General features: G+C 39.7%; 2 protein-coding genes across 7 annotated transcripts; one reads left to right on the top strand and one right to left on the bottom strand.

Annotated features, from left to right (window-relative positions):
- The first annotated feature begins 42 nt into the window (after nt 1-42).
- Nucleotides 43-12,980, top strand: NUSAP1 (nucleolar and spindle associated protein 1). Of its 4 annotated transcripts, none has more exons than XM_040067014.2 (12): nt 43-245; nt 1,445-1,510; nt 2,571-2,762; nt 3,798-3,972; nt 5,634-5,723; nt 6,430-6,530; nt 7,252-7,311; nt 7,506-7,693; nt 9,710-9,885; nt 10,866-10,976; nt 11,524-11,635; nt 12,110-12,980. In XM_040067014.2, exons 1-12 carry the CDS (start codon nt 153-155, stop codon nt 12,195-12,197), a joined length of 1,452 nt encoding a protein of 483 aa, XP_039922948.1. In that variant the 5' UTR covers nt 43-152; the 3' UTR covers nt 12,198-12,980. The 4 variants fall into 4 exon arrangements, with proteins under 4 accessions (XP_039922948.1, XP_039922947.1, XP_039922950.1 ...); XM_040067013.2 differs by having other exon boundaries at nt 96-245; nt 9,710-9,897; XM_040067016.2 differs by lacking the exon at nt 7,252-7,311 and having other exon boundaries at nt 96-245.
- A 940-nt stretch (nt 12,981-13,920) lies between these two features.
- NDUFAF1 (NADH:ubiquinone oxidoreductase complex assembly factor 1) lies at nt 13,921-21,216 on the bottom strand. Of its 3 annotated transcripts, none has more exons than XM_040067017.1 (5): nt 21,096-21,216; nt 19,161-19,779; nt 17,245-17,430; nt 16,025-16,099; nt 13,921-14,365 (listed from the first exon to the last, which is right to left on the bottom strand). In XM_040067017.1, exons 2-5 carry the CDS (start codon nt 19,662-19,664, stop codon nt 14,225-14,227), a joined length of 906 nt encoding a protein of 301 aa, XP_039922951.1. In that variant the 5' UTR covers nt 19,665-19,779; nt 21,096-21,216; the 3' UTR covers nt 13,921-14,224. The 3 variants fall into 3 exon arrangements, with proteins under 3 accessions (XP_039922951.1, XP_039922952.1, XP_058276997.1); XM_040067018.2 differs by lacking the exon at nt 21,096-21,216 and adding an exon at nt 20,560-20,857; XM_058421014.1 differs by lacking the exon at nt 21,096-21,216 and having other exon boundaries at nt 19,161-20,396.
- Between the last annotated feature and the right edge of the window lie 14 nt (nt 21,217-21,230).

Below are 21,230 nucleotides of genomic sequence, written 5' to 3'. Positions count from 1 at the left end.
CCGGCGGGCCGAGTGGCCATTGGCCGCTCCCGCGCCTCGCCCCTTTGGGGTACGCCCCCTTCTCTGGCCCAGCCAATGGGCTGGCGCGGCGGGCTAGTTCGAACGGCGGGGGCGGAGCGAGCGGTGTCGGTTGGTCGGTCGGAGCTGCCGTCATGGCGCTCGCTTCGCTGCAACACCTGGAGGCGCTGAAATACTCCGAGCTCCAGCGCATCGCTAAGGCTGCCGGACTGAGGGCCAACCTTCGGGTGAGGCGGGGACGACTGTGAGGGAGCGCTGCCCACGAAGCTCCGGGCTCTGGGGTGCCCCCGTGCCCGGCCGTGAGCCGAGGGAACTGGTCTCTAGCCTCTCGGGGCTCCCCCTCCGGGTCTGGAGCGACGTTGGCAGCGGCACCGCCCGAGCGGTGCGGTGGTGGCTTCTAGCTGGGGCGCCCCGGGAGCTGGCTCCCGTCCGGGATGCGGACAATCAGCTGGGGAGGGGGAGAGCCGGGCTCCGGCGTCCCCCCGGCATCGAGAAGGGGGGGCTGCCCCCTCCCCTCCCCGCCCTGCTGGCCTGGCTGTTCCCCCACGCCGGTGTCCCCGCCCTGTTTGCTCCCAGTGGGGGTAGTTGTGGTTGCTTGTTGGCCGTGGGAATTTTTGTTTATTTTTTTTTTTACGACTCGAAGTGGGAGGAACAGTGACAACACAGTACCTTAAGGGAGGAGAGGGCGCGTTTGGTGGTCGCGGTTAAGGGCGAGAAGTTTAAGGACGCCCCGGAGCTGCAGGTGCATGAGAGACAAGGCCTGGCCCTCCTGGCAGGTGCTGCCTGCAGTGACAGAAGTCATAAAGCCGTAAAAGAAAGATCCACTGCTTGGGTGGGCAAGGCAGCTCCCTGTCCTCACAGGACTAAGAGTTGTTCTGGGGATGTTAGTTTTGGGGTATTTCTGGTTTTATGCAGACCATTCCACTTAGGTGTTTAAGAGTCTCGCATAGCTGAATTACAAAGGCGTGTTTTCATTGTTACTTTATTACCGTTTCTGCTGAATGTGTGCCAGGGATGAAAAGAGTGCTTTGCGTGTAGCATTGGCAAGGCAGTAGCAATTGCAAGAATTTGCTACAATTTTAATTCAAGTTCAGCTGCGCTGTGGGGCTAAAAACAGTTTGTCTCATTCCTTGAACAGTTAACTTCCTGAAAGATAGATCAGGAGAAATCTAGTTAGCGAAATTTGCCTTTGTGCCTCTGTGGAGAATATGCTGGCATATTTATCTGTGGCCTTAGGCACTTTCTCTAATTGACTGACTCGAACGACATCCTAGGTATGCCTTATTCTGTTGGATTGAGGAAGTGTTTTGCTTGCTTGTTGGATCAGTTTATAGGATTGGATTTATCCGTTGTGGGTTGGGCTTATGCGGTTCTTCAATGACTTAATGGCCTGTTTGGTTCACGTGTTGTTTTGATTTCTCTTCAGGCAGACAAATTGTTGGAATCTTTGAAGCAGCACTTTGAAGGGACAAAAGAAGAAAGTGAAAATACGGTAACAGATAATAAATCAGCCGTTGCTTTTAAGAAATGTAAACCTTAATTTGTAGCCCATAGAGCAGGGCATGTGCTGAAGGGTGTTTTTGACCATGATGGGAACTGTAATAGAAATACCTTTTTCTTCTTAGTATCCTTAGTTTAAAGTACTTATGTACTGACAGAAGTAGATATGCTAACGTTAGTTTTGAAGCAGCTGCTATGGCTGAAAGCTGATTTCCTTTCAGCTGCCAAAATTAATAATGTATTTTTCAGCATCAGTACAAAACTATTCTATGCAAAAAATAACATTTAATTTCCACTGAACAAATCTTAATTCTTGCTTGTTTGGCTCCAGGCACTATTCAGTACCAAGTATAAAAATATTTTATCCATTTTGCATGCCTAAATGAGGGGGACTAGATACTAATTGGAAAGTGTTTTGCATCTAGTACAATTTACTTCCACTGTAATGAAAGCAATACAGTCGTGCTACTTCCTTTGTTTGTGTTTTAGTGTATTGCTTTCTTAACTTTTTCAGAAGTTTTCTGTAACCTGAATTATTTTGTTGAGTGTGGCAATGTTTTTGAAATTTTTGATTAAAGAAATTTTTTCCTCTGCTTTTTCTAAAGTACTTCCCCCTTTAAGTGCATCCCTTAAAAATCTTCTTTAAAGGTTTGAGGAACTGGTGTAAACCGTGTTAGTTTTGTTAAAATTTTCATGAGCAGGATAGGAGCCCTGATTTTATTGGTGAAGAGTATTACACAAATGTACAAACATGGGAGGGTCATGGTAATCATGCAAGTTCGGTTTCAAATATAAAATATTAGGCTTTTATAATCTTAATAAAATGAAATATAATAGGAATTGTATTTAAAGTCTCCAAACAATTAGCTTCTATGCTTAGGGAATAGTGCTAGATAGTGCCAGTTTCTTGGTTACTGTGCTGCTACGTGGTATGCTACTGTTTATGCTCTGTGTAAAATACTTTTTTCAATAATAAAATTGAAACTCTTTCTGGAGTATTTAATTTATATTTTTGTGAGATATCTTCCAGTTATAGTATTTTTCTGCTGCAGGGTCCTGTAAAGAGTGCATCTGCTTCCATCAAATTGGATGAACTGAGCGATCAGGAGGAAATTATGTCTGATTCAGTGTGTTTTATTACAAAAAGACGCGATAAAGATAAGAAAATAACCAGAAAAAAGAGGAACTCCCATGAGGAAACTAATACCGTTGAAGAAAACCCAGTGCTTTCTGATGAGAATCAGGTGATTTGCCTTGCATGCTTTTGTGTGCTGATTGTCCTCCCTTCCTCTGAGCATAATTTAGGCACACTTGATTTCTTTTCAATCACCATTTATAGATGGTATATGTTTATATATGTGCTTGTGTGTGTATAGACATGTATAAAAGTTCAGATGCAAGCATTCTGGTACTGGTCTTTTGTAGCACTGAGTTTTGTCTATCTATGCGCTGTGCCGTAATAAACAGACATTACTTGCTAGTCATTGCTTCAAGAAAACAAAATCCTCTAAGAAATATACAATTCCAAACCCTTTATCTGAATGTAAGACTGCTTTTACTAGTTCATTGTAGTATTCTGAATCTTAGGCTAGTTTCAGAAATTATCTAAAATAAGGCTGTTCTCGCTTTTTTGAAAAAAAAAAAAAAACACCAGAAATTGCACAATTGCCTAAACCTCATATTTTTTTTAATTGTGATCGTTGTGTGACTGAGGAAGAGAAAGTTTCAAGGTGAGATAGAGGTGGATTTTTTTTTTTTTTTGAGTTACAAGGAGTAGGTAAACTAAGAACTGTCTGAAAGGCTTTTACTGAGGTAGAGGAGGGAAATGAGAAAATGAGGAAGTGTTAGTCTTTTAGTGTTAGAGAGTTGTACAGTATACAAAAATACAGCCGTAGAAAGTAACATCCCCAGTGAGTTTTTTTCGTGCATGCAAATAATTAACTTTTATCAATGAAGGCAATTTTATACTAAAATGTGAGAGGTCAAAGCTTTCTAATATATCTAAGTTTGTGAAGTGACAGGGTAAGTACTTCATGGGTTAATTCAGTTTGGACTTCAGAAAAATCTCTTGCTCGATCTCCCAATCAAAGCAGAATCAGCTGTGAGGTTAGAGCACAGTGCTTTAGGCTTTATCCAATCTGATATTGAAAACCCTTGAGGATGAAGGCTGTGCACCTCTCTGGGCAATCTGTTCCACTGACTCACTGTTCTCAGAACAACAACCTTTCTTTATATCCAGTTGGAACAAACTGGTTAAACAAAGTATGTTGAAATTGCAGGTGCATTCTGAAATGAAAGAAAATGAAGTCCCTCGGGGTGAGCACAAAAAGGGGCAGAAGGTATTACAAAACAAAAACCAAATAACTGAAGAGAGAGCTATTGAGAATCCGGCGATGGGTACTGGACAGAAGAAACAAACAGAGAAGACTTCTCCTAAAGGCAGGGGAGAACAACGTAAGTAGAAAATTGGATAAAAACAACTTTAACTTGTGCTACTTAGAATAACCAAAAGATAATTTTATTTAGTCTTCAAAGATTTTTGTGGCATGGCTGTTGATCAGTACCTTGTTTTGGGGATACCAGAATAAAATTGGTCTGGTTTGAGTTTGTGTTACTTGTTTACCATATTGTAACACAAATCCACAAATTCTGCAGTGTGGGAATTTTGCTGACCTTGACTTCAGAACTCTTTTTTTTTTTTTAAGTGAAGAAGTTCTCAGAGATCTGAGTGTATTTGAGTTTCACACTTCCAAAAGGTTCAGTGTCTTTTGGAATACCCTTGAGATGTTATTTGGCCTCTAAGAGGTGGCAAGAAACAGCGGAACTTTCTTCCTCATGCTTAATTTATCTTTTTCTGGTAAACAGCTCTATCTTTTCCTTTCCAGGAGTAAAATTAGCAGGAAAGAACTCAGAGACCTTTATCATTTGTTTGACCTACCTAAGAGTATCGGAATGTATTCCACTGGATCACTTTTTCATCTGGTGGCATTCTCAGTCCTTCAAACATGATGCCACTGAAAATATGAATTAATTTATCCCCCACTGCTTTGTGTATTCAGCTGACAAGAAGGAATGAGTTTGTCTATCCAATCTGATAATTTTTGATGTTGGAGGTCTGTCAAGCAAGATACACACCTCCATTTGCTCTGTTAGGCTCAGTGTATGTAGTCTGTAAGTTTATATGGATATTCTTGTTGTTCCATAGAATTTACAAGGCCAATTTACAAAGCCAAGACCACCAATAATTTTGAACTAACTCAAACATGTGGGTTTTTCTATGAAGGTTGTTTTTAAAAACAAAAGCAATAGAGGGTATGTGGGGCATGCTTGTGTTGAGGCAGCACTCATCCTGACTGTTGGAACAGTGCTCATCTCTTCCAGCTCATAGCTGTAATAACAAGTGTCTGCATCTAATATTGATTAATTGATTTTTCAACAATTATTTTTAACTTCATGCCATTATTTGTTTCTAATAAGAATTTCTTTCAATATATTGAGGTCATCTAAGTTTACTTTTGAGAGGATGTGAATGACCAGAAATGCAAATGTTTGCTGTTGATATGCAAATGCTGAACTTGATGTAGAATCTTTACCTGATTTTTTTTTCTTAAGAAAATTAATCAGTAAAATGTGAACATGAGCTTATTACTGTACCTGAGAGCAGCGATGACAACAATAACTTGGACTCTATATGTAAATAAGGCAGTGGCAGAAAGGTTGGTCAAAAGGTATTTCTTCTTTAGGATCAACATTTAAAAAACACAAATCAAGGCCTGTGAATTTAAAGCTTTTGTTTATCACATGCACAGTTCTCTTGTAAACTTTCTCTGATAAATATTTTACTATCATAAGATACTAACCTAATAATACTTCTAAGATTCATGCTGGTCTTGTGGTTTGTCAAGATATATTATCATTGACAAACCAGTTAAAACACTTCCGAGAGACTTAGAATGTACCTATTCCAGCTGGTTTGATTTCTCAAAAGCTAAACCCACTTTGAAGCAATACAGTGTGTTTTGAAACAAACATTGGAACAATATTTAAAACTACTGTGATTACTTTAAATCATCCTCCAGGGATTGTAATGGTTTTGTCTAATCTTATTGTATCAGGTAATGCTCATCCTGCAGGAGAGAAGATCCCTTTGCGTGTAGGCCGTGCTTCTAGGTCTGCAAGAACAGGAATGACAGCTACCACACCAAGTAAGATAACCTACCATCTTTAGAAAGAGATATGTTGCAAAGGGAGACTTGACTTAGTTTTTTACAACTCTAATTTCTATTCCTGCTCAAATAAAAGAATATCCTCTCTTTAAAAAAACAAACAAACAAAAAAATCCCAAATGTTACATTTCAAGGTACATATTCCAGCTTGTAAATTCATAGTAGTAAATGACTGGCATGTATATTAAAAAACTGGTTTATGGAACATTTTGGTTACTTTTTGGTGCAGTATTTGCATTAATGATTTTCAAAGATAGGAACACATACATGCTATTATTCCTGCTTGTTTAGTTTTCACTTTATAAATACTATGGTTGTGTTGTGCTATGATACATTAGCTCATGTTCAGCACTTCTTAAAATGCATTAAATCATCACAGATGTAGAGGTATTTGTTTTCTTTAACTGCAGAATTTGGGGGTTGGGTTAGATGATCTTTAAAGGCCCCTCCCAACCCAAACTATGCTTCTGTGATCCTCCAGATTATGAGGTAAAGGGCCATGGAGCTGGTGAAATTGACTCTTTTAGTCCTGTTTGGTCAGCTGTGTCTACAGCCTTTAATTAGAGGGATGCATTGACTTCTTGGAGGCCATACCAATAGGTGTCACAAAATCCTCCTGTTCAGTACTTAACTTCCTTAGAACCATATCAGATCTGTGAAACTTCTTATTTTTGGAATTTCTTAGACTTTAAAAAGTTGCATGAGGCTCAATTCAAGAAAATGGAATCTATTGCTGACTACATTGAGAGGAAAAAAAAACTGAATGAAAATTGCAGTGCAGTCAAGGTAAGAGATAACACAGGAAGACGCCCATTGTTGGAATATTCATTTATTTCCAGGGCCTTTCTGTAACTGTCTTACCAGGTCTCTTTTGATCAGTAAGTAGCTGGTCATGTGAACATGCAGTGGAATGTTATAACCAATGAAATTTAACTGTAGGCATAAATAATAAGTTATATATAGTTATTTGTATATAACTTGTCTATCTATATAAATTTTTACACGTTGACAGTGTACAGCTGTAGAAACCAACCACTAGCTTGTCATTTTTGAGTAAAAATCATTGTCACAATTATCTTTCTGAAAGATCTACTGGAACTTTTGTTCACAACTGTTTGAATTGTTGCAAAATTTAACCAAGGGGGTAGGTTATTTTTCGAAGAGCAGGAATTAAATATTGAATTTCTCTTTTGTGCCTGAACTATCATCCCATGGTAGCATGTGATTCTCCTTAAAAATACATGCAATATGTGTTGTTCTCAGTTCTTGTATTTCACTCTCACATGGGTGAAAGCTGCTAACAGGCCTCTCACAAAGTGCAGTAGAGCCTAAAAAAGTGACAGCAATGTATGAATGAATATGTCTGTGGCCATAGAATCATTCATACTTTAGCACTGCCCGGTCCATATCAAACAGTAACAATGAATAAAACTCCTGCACACCACATTTATTTTTTTAATGACATATATTGTATCAGTGTATACTTCAGACAAATTACTATTGGCAGGTGCTGACCAGAAAATCAAATTCCTTAAGAGCATCAGAAAAAGACACTCCATATTCTAAGGTATGTGTTGTCAGGTCAATTGAATAATAACAAACATATTTACATTTAAAATATGCTTTTAAAGAGGGGGAAAAAAGAGAGAAAACAGAAGAGGCCATATGCTTCTGGTTCACTGTTTATTTTCCCTTCCTCTTGGCTGCTTTGTAGACAGATTTTCAGCAGAGTCTGGTAACTCAAAATTTGGTTTTCCCTAGAAACAAGCCAGTGGCAAAAGATTTTTATTCAGCCCAAATCCAGAAAGAGGCAGATTCTCCAACACCTGCACTCCTAGTAACCTCCGGCGCTCACCACGCAATTCTCTGAATGCTGCTAATCGGAGTATTTTATCCCAGAAATCTTCGTTTCATCCTTCTGTACTTTCAACATCCAAAATGAATGTCAGGTAAAAAGAGCAAACCGAAGCTACCAGCAAGCCATTTGATAAGATACACATGAAATAATCAACTCTGACTGTGATTTTACTACATTGTTTCTCTTCCAAGTATGAACTCTGCAAGACTAATTCTGATTACTAACTTTCAGCCTGGCTTTGTGGGTGGTTTAAGCCTCACTGTGCTGTTACTGTCTTTATTCTTCATTTTTATCTCTGTTAGAAGAATCTCAATTCCTGGCTTTCATTTTGCTAAAGCCAAATAATGCAAAATAAAACAAATCATTTTTCTTCTGTTACTCTGTTAGGTTTTCTATTTTGCTAGGCAACCTAATAGGTTCTGTTTATCTGAATTGATTTTTATGTAAATTTTTTTAATCAAAACTCACTTCTGTATTCTAGGTGAGTCTTGCAATGGTTTTTAGGTACTTTCTTCCTCTTGTCCTCTGCTTCCCCTCCCCTTCAGTGTTACAGCAGGGGTCCTCTTGTGATTGCCTACTATAAACACGTGGGAACCAAGCTGACCCCAGAAGTCATGAGGAATTGCTAAATGAATGAACTTGTACTCAGTGCTATCACACCTCATCTCATTTCCTTTTAGAACACCATATGTATGTCATCATTCCTCCAGTGATCTATTTCTCTATTGGTGTTAATACTCCTGTTATTAGTATGTTTTACTCGCTTCTTAATAATTTTCCTAAAGTCTAGGTCAAGAAACGTTTTAAAAGAAGGAATTGAAGGGACAGTCCTTACAGTATCCTCTTGGTAAATGTCCTTTCCCCTGGATTTCTAGTGAAAGCCTTTATTTCTACTGTTTCTTTGTTGATTTCTAAGTATTATACTAGTGTTGACTTCAAGCAGTTTCCTAAACTTTCCAGTGACTGAAGTTCTGATTAGACATTCTCCCTTTGCTAACAATACATGGTTGTTTGCAGGCCTTGGCTGTTACTTTCTCTGATGACCTTCACTTTTCAACTTTTGCATGCCAAGATCATGGCTGCTGGGGCTTTTTTTTGTCCCTGACTAAAGTGCACGTGGAATTGTTGTTTTTAAGTCAGATAATGCAGTTTCTCATATTGGTGTCTGGTAACATATAATTAAGTGGCTTTGGAATACAGGTCTGCTGTTCTAAGGTCAAAATCAAGTTTACAAACTTAATGGCTTTGTTTTTACTTTAAATGTCCTCTTTTTGATTTCAATAGGTAACAAATGTAAAAAATACACCGGCTGTAGTGTCCTCTTGGATGAGCTTGGATGTCTTCACTGCAGCCCTAAATGATTCCTAGCAATACATCAACCAAAACATTACTTTCAAAATTTGCTTCTGAAATTCCATTCATCCGAAGTTGCACTGTGGTGGACCTTGCAAGCTGTACTTCATAATAAACTTGCTTGCCCACCAAAACAGCTTTCTTCAATATTTATTCCCTTTCTAAATCTTGCAAGCTTATAGCTTATTATTGCCTTTTTGCAAGATTTTGAATTTTATGCATGTACACGTATATAAGTAATCATAGGTATTCATTAAAAATGTGTATATACACATATGGAATGTGTGTGTCTTGGTATGCTGGTAACTTGTGTTTCAAAACTTTCATCTTCCTTTTGTAGATCTTTGAAGTCTGGCATTCTGTTGGTTGTATTTCAGTTTTTCTTAATTTGAATTTTAAAACTAACAAAATATGCAGTGCTTTACTACAGAATCCAGATCTAAAGTAAACCATTAGTGTTGGTGAATATATCTCTAGCTTATTGCATCCAAATATATTTGCTTTTCAAAACATCAAGGAAGTCAGTTCTTTGTAATTTCTAGTAATACTTACTCCTATTGACACTGGCTTGAAACTTGAAGTGTTATACCAGCAAGGTATTTTAGTAGTTTTCATATGAGTTGTGAACATCTTTCACACAATAAATCTTTATACCTGTAATAGAAGTAGAATGCAAAACCTTCTATATTCTGGCACATTGCTTACATTCCTTGTAGGTGACTAAATTTGTCTTCATATTTCTAAAACTTCTCAGGTTCTCAGAAGCCACAAAAGATAATGAGCACAAGCGCTCTCTTGCCAAGACTCCATCTAGAATGTCTCCATACTTGGAGGAGATCTGCACACCTGACACTCAGAAGAACTGCAAACTAATAAGTCAGAAGAACAGTAGGGGAAATGCAAGAAATAATAATCTGACTGCATCCAAGGGTAAAGTGGATGGTGAATATTTGGCTCTTTCAGATCAAGACTTTTGTCCTACTCAATTACTATACAAGTTTTTAACAACTGAATGTCACGTAGACCCAGATTTTAATTTAATTCTTTAATTTATGACTGGTTCTTCAGAAACTGCAGTAGTTTCTTTATTTCCTTTGTTTTCCGGTGGTTCGACTAAAATGTTTAGGTGCCATGACTTAAACATATAGTACACAGCTACCTACAGAGAAGAGGATAGAAAATCTTCTAGACCTTAAGGGACTACATAGCAAAAGATTCATATAGCAGATACAGGAGCACCTCATCTGCACAGAGAGGAATTCCTGACACCTTCTCAGAGGTCTCATTCTCCTTGTGGGGTTAGCATGCATCAGACTTCTAGCTGTGCTTTATGATAACCTGTTTTCAGCCTCAGTACCCTGACCAACTCAGGAACTAAAATTAAGAAAAAACAGAAGTCTTCTGATTACAAACAATCTCTGTGGCAGCACAGCTCTGCTATCCAGCCATTGACACCCTTAGCATCGCAGGGATATTTGCACAGGTCAAGAACCCAGAGCTTCCTGGTCTGCTGTATAATACAGATGTTTTTAAAGGGCAAGCAAAGTTCCTTGCTGATTTGAAGCTGGCCTGTTTCAAAAGAATGCTTCTTTGTTTAACTTGAAAAACCACTTGGTCCCAAATAGGCATACAAGAAACACAATTTGCTTTGAAGGACTAGAAAAACACACAGAATTGTATGTGCTCTTCCATAGTACAATCATAGCTAAAGGGCTAAGTACTCTACAACTCTTGCCCTCCCTATTTCAAGTGAGCTGTGTTTGTGCAATTCTGTATTTAGGGGTAGCAGCAGGGGCATTTAACGGCTCTTTGATCTTCATAATTGCAGTGGGGTCTCACTGGCACTTTCAAACTTTCTGTGTACAGTAACTCTTGCTTTTCTAGTCATGGTATCTTGATGCCTTTTGTAGTTCTTACCCCCTTCAAGTTTGGAGCTCAATCTGCGGAACCCACAAGCGCAAAGAAGACATTTGATCTCAAAGCAAGTCTCTCTCGGCCACTTCGGTATCAGCCACACAAAGGTACTGTGACCCTGTGCGGTCTGTGTCGTCACACCCCTTACACTCAGCTGCTCCTACAGGGCTGCATTGATACCAAACACTGGGGGCAAAATCTACAGCTTCTTTTCCTGTCTCTTTTCCTTTCTCTCTGGATTCTCACACAGTTTGATGTTAAATTTCTTCATAATATGCTTTAAGAGCCTCCCTACTGAAGATTAAGATTTTATGACCAAAAGCCCATAAGAATAAATATCCTTGTATTCCACTGAATAGACGTATGTACAGGAAATGGGAAATATTCCTTACACAATGGCTTTTTTTAATCTCTTGTGAGAAGCTGAACTTTGCATGGTGAGTGTTACCTCTAAGTACAGTCACCTGTTACTGCTTACAGAAGAACTACTTGTAGGGAATGGGCTGGTGAAACTGATAGTGCAGCTTAAAGGGGCATTTAATCTTCAAGACAACCAGCAAGAAACAGGCTAGCTAGGATAAATTCATCATAAGAAGTTAAGCACACAATTACTAAACTATTGAACTAGTCTCTTTTTTTGCCCCTAATGTGTAGGACGACTAAAACCGTGGGGAGAATTTAAAGAAAATGCTACTCTCAGTAAGTCTGGCGGTAGCAATGTCTGTTCACATAAGAAAGATTACAAACAGCCACATCTCCAGACAAGGTTAGTACACCACTCATCTTTTTGTGAATAGTGTTACTTAAAATAATATGATTCATTCTTCTTAGGATTTGAATGTAGTTTGGGAAAGAATACTTTTGTATTAAAGACATTTTTCCTTCCAATGACTGTTCAGTTTCAGGAAGGCCAACAGAAAGGCTCTTCTGAATTTAAGACTCTTTTTCCATGAAAGGTAACAGTTCAAGAGTTTGGAGATTTACCTTCATCTTGGAAGAAGCTGTCAGTATTGACAAGCTGTTACCTTGAGTGTTAGACTTGTATGTCTGAGAGAAGTATTTGCCTGAATGTTTTGGTTCAGTCCATAATGTCACTGCTATCTGCCTATGGCAAATACAATGGCAGCACACTGATTAAACTTGTGTTAAGCTGTGGTCAGCTTCAGATTCCTTTGGTTGCTTGTGTCTCTACCTCTAATAAAACTTGATGTGGTCTCTCTCTGTTTTTTTTCCCCTCCAGGGAAGAAAGGCGTGAGATACTTGAGCAAGACAGAAAAAAGAAAAAGGCTCACACTCTTGGAAAACGTAGAGGCCTGTCTGCATGTTAGGATGAATAAGAAGTATCAAAGACATCACTGTAAATATTGTTCTTCTCATGTAAAGGCTTGTGCTGTCTGTGTATGGTTCAGGTTGCTATGAGCTAGTGGAATCCAGAGAGCAATTAATGAGACCTTGTAATGTGCCCTGAGCATAATGTTTATGTGATCAATTTCTCCACTGACATGAGACTTCTAAACTTTCAGGGGCTTAGAACTCCCTTGTTGCTTCATAATATTTTCATTTAACTAACTTACTTGACTAAAAGATGTTAAAAAAGAAAATATAAGTGGAAGAAAGATGCTCAAGAAGCCTCCTTGCAACTTAGGATAGACTTGTGCATAAGAATGCACTTGTTGCATGCTAGAATGCAGGTTTTGGATAGCAAGCTTCAAAAAGCTCCAGTGTTCAAAATGATCAGAGTTGGAAATACATGCTTGCCCTGTTCTCCAGATCAATCCTTAAATTCTCTAAGTTACAGCAATTATTCAGCATTTCTAATTGCATCCTTATAAAATAGAATTTCAAAGAGAAGAAAAAATATGCATGCTCTCTGGAAAACTAAGGCATACCATAATTGTAAACTTAACTTTCTAAAAAACCTCTCTTGCTTTTCATCTCTAAGATGCTTAAAAGAGGTTATAATAGTGCTGAGGCACATTCAATACCTTGGTTTTAAAAGTAGTTGTTATTTTTGCATTAAAAAAATACATAGAAAACTTGTCTGGATTTGTTAAGGATAGAACTAGGAAGGTAATTTAGCAGTTGTAATCTCAGCTGTAAAAGCAATTTTTAAAATAAATTTAATGGGGAAAATGTTTTGTATAGATCCTGTTTATCACTGGCCTTATTTAATACACTACATATAACTGCTTCCTCACTGTAGCACTCCTTTTGTTCACACTTGTATTTACTGCTGTGTTTTCCTGTGCCTCACCTGCCTCCCACTCCATGTAAGATGTTTGCTCTGGTATCTTTAGAAACAATAACCCTCATCCTTCTACAATTAAACTGTTGAATTCTGTGCAAAAGGAAAATGATAGTACAAGATCCTGGTTTAGCTTGCTTCATTGTGGTCTTTTCCATATAAAATACAGGTACATTTAATATTTCTAAAGTATACTTAAACAAGGTCACTGTGGAGGAGGTCAGTGCTTTGATTACTTCAATTTAATAAACTGTATGTCTCTGAAAAAGGGAGGTATTAAGGTTCTGTGCCACCAGTTGAGGCTGTGAATTCTTGCAACACAGCTGAGTTAGGCTAACTGCACACAGCAAAAGTGGGATCTGCTCTGCCTTGTAAAGGTGCTAAGTAAGCCAAGCCGTGCCTCCTCAGGGAGCAGAGCTGGGGCTTTCCTCCCACCCCTCCTTTGGAGGAGCATTACTTCTTTCAAACAGCCTTGGCTCTGTAACATTGTAGGATTATCCTCAACAGCTCTAAAGGAAAAGTCAAGCCTGCTACATAGCTCTTGTTTCCATTTTGGCAGTGACAGTTTTTCTTTTTTTAGCTATCTAGAGGAGCCAAAGCTAAAGGTTGAAATACTTCTGCCTTTTCCACTTCTGGTGCTGCTCTTTGTACATTTCAGTAGCTGAGTCACACTTTAGCACCAGTCCTCAGAGTATTAGCTCTCATACCTTTTTCAGTTTAAAATTAGCAGACACGAGTCTTTTACAAGTGTCAACAGACTACATAATGTAGAAAATGAAAGTGTTGGACAAAAAAAGAACAACACACTCATTAAATACTTTTATTTCAGTAAAGGTCAGGACAGAAGGCCAAAACTTATCCAGGGAAGAGTTATTACTTTGTAAGAACATTACAACTGCTCTCAGGCTATGCTGCAGTCCATCTAAGTGCAGTCTCTCCAGGCTTCTTCTGTATTTGGGAGTTCAAAGATGCCAGTGGTGTCACACTTCATGCACTTATCTCTTTAATGTTTGCACAGGCTCTTCATGTTGTTAAAGGCCACATGTTAAGAAGTATTTTATAAAAATAAACCAAATATCTGAAGAACTTTCCCAAGGACACCAGCCCAACTTAGACTGGAGTATTCTTGTCATATGTTTCATAGGCAAACTCTTCTCTATGAGCTCTGTCGTTTAGCAGACCAATAAAATCGATCTCCAGCTGGAATGGACCATCTACTTTATCTCCAATGGTGAATCCAAGGGTTCTAACCTAAAGACAGGGAGGGTGTAACAGTATTTATAACATTACAATCAAACCCAGTTCTATCTCCCACTTCTGTATTTTACATTCCATTCAGCCATCTTTAAGATGGTATTTGTTCAAAATGCAGCAGCATTTTTTAAGGCTTCAACTCTTTACTACCCCATTTTCAATACAGACCCCAGTGGAAATGACTTCACATTTGCCTTTCTACCACTGTGTTAATAAACCCTTGATTTAAAATGGCCTGAGTCTAAAGGAACAGTTACTTTTATCCTTTGTGGTTTGTGTACAGCCACTTTGATCACAACTGGGTTTCTAAATTTTCACAATTTCATAAAATCACAATTCTTCCATGAATAAGAAAAACAAAGATGTAATTAAGGAAAGAAGGGATCATTCTAGACAAACTTATATACCATCGACTCTGTGAAAACACCGAACCAGACCTTTTAGAACTTAATTTTAACCTGGCATGAAACTTAATTACTGAGTTTAATAGTAAGACAAGGTTCTTAGCCACTGTTTTCCAATTAGAATAATGTTCTTAAATATAAGAACAAATCTGTGTGGCTCAGGCACGCTTTTTATTAGCATGTGCCTTCCCGGAATGCTCCCTCAGCTCCCAGGTTACAAAACACCTCCATCATTAACAGCTCGAGTCACCAATGCAGGCCATCTCATGAACTTGAGCTGCCCCAAAGCCCTGCTGAAAGTGCAGGTCTGAGCAGTGCCCATGATTTTAAGGGCTGCTGTAAGTTTGGGAAAATAATGCCTAGGATGTGTCAGGTGAATAAATGTGGACTGAATCTAAATATACATTGCAAATATATGCTAAATAAATAACAGAACAAAGCTCGATGAATGCACTGACACTCCTCTGGATCATTCTAACACTTTTAATGCTATTCCTTCCCCAGCAGCAAGCTCTACAAGCAGCCCCTTGGCTTTTGGAGCCCAGAGAGTTTTTAAAGCCTCTTTTTTCCAAATCACATTGTTAGATAATCTACAGGAGTCACCTAAACTCTCCGCTCTGAAGAATCCATTCCTTTGCAAGCCCTAGATACATTGACTGTCTCCTGCCTTTTTTATGCCTATTTAACAATTATTTTCTGCTTTCCTAGGTTCCGAGAGAAACATACATTAGTACCATGAGGGTCATTCATTTAAGAGTTGGACTTGATGGTCCCTGTGGGTCCCTTCCAACTCCAAATATCCGGTGTGTGACCAAGACACTTTATTAAGATTTCTTAAACTACTTTCACACTGCTTCCCTGACTTTTGGGTTTCTTTAAAACATGCTAGTGAAATTAAACTGCAAATGCTTAATTTTTACTGTCACATGCTACACATAAAATAACCATCAACAAAACTTCAGTGGAAGATGCTTAGATCAAATACTTTGTCCCTTTAACTGTCCCTTTAGTAAATACTTTTAAACGCTCCATGTACAACTTTATGTTTTCACTTACCACACATGAGATTAAGTGCCTTGAACCATGAAGAGGCTGTTCCATTTCAAATTCACAAACATTAGAGAATTTTTAAGTTATCTATATCAGGCTAATATAATCTGGAAGGAAATTATGAATTTCTTACAGAGCAGTTGCGTGTTCCTTATACTGCCTTTTGAAATGAAAATTCAAACAAAGCCTACAGAAAACTTGCCTTGTCTAACCAGACAGGATGCTGGTTATCCTGGACTCTTCCCTTACTGGAGAAAAAGAATTTGGAGAATGGAATCTACATAAAACAAAACAAAATCAGACTTCAGTGTCACCAGTATATAAAATAGAAACTTGGAGAAAAGAAAATAACACGTGTTAGTAAAGTAACACTGCTATATCTGGTACTAGCATTGGCTGGGTACATAAAACTGGCACAAAGAAAATGGGCCACGTTAACCTTTCAACTGGCCACTGACCGCCAGCTGCAGGCCCGCCCTGCCCTGTGCTGGCCGTAGCCATCACTCAGCACATCACAATGGAAGGCTGCAGCACAGAGGGTGGCTGTTTACAACGAGATTATCTCCTTCCAACAACATGAAAACATAAACCAGGAATTACTGCAAAGTGGAGCATGGGTGCATACTGACAGCTCCTCTGTACTCAGGCTGTGGATTTCACAGTGCAGACATCAGTACCTCTAGCAAAGCACTTCAGGATAACGTAAATTTTCTTTGAAAGCAGTGCGAGTAAGAAAGCAGGGCTGGCTGGTGGCTGGTGAAGGTGAGAGGAAAACATCCAAACCAGCACTGACACTCCAACTCCCATCTTCCTGGCTCCTCATCTATGAAACAGCAGGCAGTTCCACAGGATTGGACAATGTTACAATGGAGCACTCAACACCAATGCATAAGGATGTGCAAACCTCCCTATCTTCATCAGACAATGACAAAAGGTCCCAAAGTTGCAGCAGAAAAGAGCTGTAACTCATGTTAAAAATATTCTGTTTCACAGAGTCAAGGGTCACAAATGACAAACCCCCAACTCTTAAATCGGACTGACTCCAGAGAGGCTGCGAGTTAAGCAAATCCTCTTGCATGGAACAAAAGCCATTTGTATTACAGATAAAATGGTTGTCACAGAGAATATTCCAGGCAACTCCTGCTAAGTTTCAATTGATGTGTCTAGGCTATTACTCCAGTAAGAGCCAACAGTAGGCATTCAGAGGAACATTTGGTGCATCAATTCTTTAACACAATTAACACAGTGCGCCCTCCTCCAGTCCAGTTTTGGGAACTCCCAAGCCAAAGGCACATGTCTATTGTATAATGAAAATGTCGAGTGGACAGCAACAAACTGTGAATGTTGAAAGAATTCCCCTTCCCATGTTTTGGCCAGGACCTCAAGACAGTTCTCATTAGTCTGGAAGATTCATGAGCTCACCTTTATTTCCTCCCAGTACGGGCCTCCTCGGGTGAACATGAAGTAGCTGTAGAGGTCATCCTTTTGATGAGAGAAGTAAGGGTCTGTATAAACGTTTACCATCCAAGGCCTGCCATCACCGCGGACACGTAAATACAGACTGTTGAAGTTTGACCAGTCATAATACTTCTTCCTGTTAAAAGATCCCTACAAATTATTGATAAATAGAATTATTCCTCCTTAATAGAGGGATACTTTCATTATGAGAAACAGAACATTGTTGCTTTGATCACTGCCCCTGTTATTATGTCAGATAATATTTACTGTAACACAGTGAACACAGCTATCACCCTGGCTGCTGAGCTCACTGAATTCCCTTCAGCACTATATTAGAAACCACAAATTGCAATATTGCCGCTCTGAGGACTCAGGCTTTCATTATAAGCCACAATCTTGTAACTATCAGAAATCAGACCTCCTTCCTAGGACTGAATTCCTTACTAGGCAAGTACACAAATGCTACAGTGGTAGACCTGCACTTATGTAGTTAACTAAGTTTAATATTCTGTGAAATAATTTATCTCCTCTGATAACTTCCAGACTGGAGACTAATGAACACTGGGAGCATTTAACATTTTCCAACTTTTTTTTTTCATTAACTGTGTAAAATAATAAGATTGCAAGCATGTCTAATTCTTTATTGCACTTTCCCAAAGATCTGAAAAATCTTGATGTTGTCATTTGCATAATGGCATATCCAAAAGTCTTCAGAGTGCTATACTAAGGTCACTTGGAGCAATGAGGGGCAAGGGGGCAGGGTTATTCTTGGCCAGAATTGCCAAGAAGTCAAAATTAGCACCAAAAATTCAGATGTTTCCCTTTAATTTACAGCACTACTATGGTTACCTATCAGCTACAACAGTTATATCAACTACAGAATAAGTAGATTACGAATATATATTAATAAGGCCTGTAGCTTCTTGATTTTATGGTTTTAACAGTTTTGAGCCTTTCTACTTAAATAAAGATGGACTGATACACTCCACTAACACAGAATTAGGAAGTGAGAGTCACATTTGCACAAGTCAGTAGCAGTCCTGAGAATTTAACTCAGACAAGACTCCACTTGTTCCACTCATCTGATCCAATGTCACCATTTTAACCAGTGTTCATATGTCTCTCATTTCCCACTGATTTTCCTCGTATTCTCTGCTCCCCAAGATTTTGGCCCAGAAATTATTTCACCTGAGTACTTGCGCCAAGATACAAACAACAGAAGACATTAAATATTTCAGGATTTTATCCAGTACATGAAAATGTTCCTTTGCTTTTAAAGGTGCTTAGAAATAAGGGATGAAACAAGCAGTATCCATAATAAGCACACCCATTTCTGGTTCTATTTTGCTCAATTCTGAGCTATCTAAGATTTGTGTCTTGCTTTTTCTGATGTACAGTAGGAGGCAGACCTTTAAAAAGTACATTTTCAAAGCATTGTTTTCTGTTCCCGTGAGAAAATACATTCACTCAGCCTAACCAAGTCTAATGAATAGTCCAAGTTAAAGCCCAGAAAATTCTTACTTATGACACATTCAATTAACTTCAAATTGAGAAAGATGTCTATTTTAGTCAATATCAATTTTGGATATAAAGATTCATTCAAGATCCTTCATTTGTAAGGATGCTGCAAACAGATCTGTCTGTCATACATAAGTAAATGATCAAATACGTATTATTCCTTTTCTAAAAAAGGAAAACAAAATCCAAGAAAAAGTTTAAGTCCCTTCCAGGTCAAAGCAGGCACAGCAATTACATCTATGAGAGAAAATGCAGTACTCCTGAAAGTGATCAGCACTGAAGAGCAGGCCGCTTGCTGTCACTGGGATTCCACAAACACCCTCAGATTCAGTAGCTCTGTGCAAACACAGAGCTGTACTTACCACTGCTGGTCTGGATCTCATACTGCAATATCCACTGTATGCTGTCTCCCCATCACGAGGTACTTCTGTATTGAGGGTTCCATACAGCAGAGCAGCTTGGTTATTCCTACCCAATTTGATGTAAACTTCACTTTTCCCTCCAATCTCCACATCAGAGGAAATAACCCATTTATCTAGATCATCTTGGCTCCTGAACTGCCACAACACCCTTGTTTGCTCCAACACGTGCTGACTTAATGGATTGCCTTCGGGTCCTCGTAAGTAGTCTTGGGTTTCCTTCTTCAGCAAGCTTAGCTGAGTCTTTAGGTAATCAATGCCCTTCTTAAAGCTGAAATCAGCATCCTGCCAAGACAGTTTTTTCTTAGGCTCTGCCCCTGGCCTCCTGTAGCTGCTGTACAAGTTTGAATTGTTGAGGAGAGGTCTGAGTAAGGGGAGCAAAGCTTTGTGCCTGCAGCATCCACCGTGGAAGGAAGCACCATTCAGCAGCATCACAGCCAGAGCCATACCGGTAACTTGAAGAATTCACGTCCAGTAAGGCAATTACCGGATTCAAAGTTATTTCAACAGCAAAACTAGTATTCAGAGCTATCTCACTGTAGTTACTGTAATTGATCTTCAACTTCAATGAAAAAGAGAAAAGGTAACAAAAAATTACATATGAGATGCTTGTGAAATTAACTTTTATAACTGATATTAGCTAAAAATCCAAGTCATTGGAAAACAGAATTTAAAAAACCATCAGGAATGACACTTCCTCAGAGCTCGAATTTGCTTACTGGCTTCCACACCATGCTTTTTCCCTCTCCTCACGGTGTGAAATCCCCATGCAAATAAGAAAATCCAAGTAAACTACTTCAAATAAAAATGAAAATAGAACAGAAAATCCATTTCTCTCCTTCCCATCAACTACAAATAAGTTTAGGTGTTATGAATAACACCAGCAAAAACAACCCATGCAGGTTTCTGAAAGATGACATCTATATAACTAAAAAGTTTTATTCCCTTCATGAAAATCACAAATTCACAACAGGTAGATGCTGCTGCCACACAGACAAAAAATGATAATCTCATCTGACACAGATTGCCAAGACTTTTCAAACATGAAGGCCTGCAGCAGCCACACCACATTCTTCTTCCAAGTCATCCTCAATATGCCTGTTTTAGGATTACAGTGACATTAGCAAAGACCAAAAAGTTTAACGTGAAAGACTGCAATTCAATAGGGTTTTTTTGGTTTTGTTTTTGTTTTTTAAATAAGGTTTCAGGAAAACTCTGCTCAATGCCCTGTACAGAGGCTATTTTCTCTTACTGGTAAAATTAGACAGGGGTTTGGGGAAGGGGGTTTGTTTTTCATGCCACAGTACAAAACCAAAAAAGATGTCACATGCATTCAGCTTACCTGAGTTTTAAGAATGGAGCCAGGCACCCCACTCATATCCTCTATATGTCACTCACCTTCCTTTACTCACTGTAAAATTTACTACTGTTATTCTCACACTCTGACTAAGTTACGTCTAAAGATACACTGAAGAAATTCACACTTTTCTCTATCGTGCACTTCACAAGATGGGAGGCAAGTTCGCGACCAAAAAACCCTGTCTCCTCATTGCTTCAGCCGAGTACAAGGAGAGAAGGGAGAATTTGAGTACATCCTGCTTTAGCCCGGTCTCTGTCCCGGGAAAGGCTTCAGCAGCCGGCCGGTGCAGCGCCCGCCCGATGCACGGCCCGGCAGCTGCGACGCCTCGGCTTCCGCCACCTTGTGCCGCACCGCGCCGCGGCCTGGGCACCGGGCCCGGATCCCGCCCGCACCACCGAGCCCGGCGGGCAGAGGCGAGGCCAGGACGGGGGAGCGGCGACCGAACCCCGTCCCCGCAGAGCGGCCGCCTCGCCGCCCCCGCTGCGTCACCGACAGACCCCGGCGCCCGCGCCCCTCACCTTCCCGCCGCCGCCGGGTCAGCCGCGCCCGGGCCGGCCAAGGAACGAGCACCTCACCGCGCCGCTCCGGTTCCGCGCCAGCGACGGCGCCCGCCGATGTCCCGGCAGCGCGGATTCCCGGGGCAGCGGCCGCGG

Source organism: Hirundo rustica, chromosome 6, assembly GCF_015227805.2.
Source record: "Hirundo rustica isolate bHirRus1 chromosome 6, bHirRus1.pri.v3, whole genome shotgun sequence".
In the NCBI taxonomy this organism is placed as follows: domain Eukaryota; kingdom Metazoa; phylum Chordata; class Aves; order Passeriformes; family Hirundinidae; genus Hirundo; species Hirundo rustica.
The sequence above is the reverse complement of the archived record's forward strand: the minus strand, read 5'-3'. Positions and strand labels throughout refer to the sequence as shown.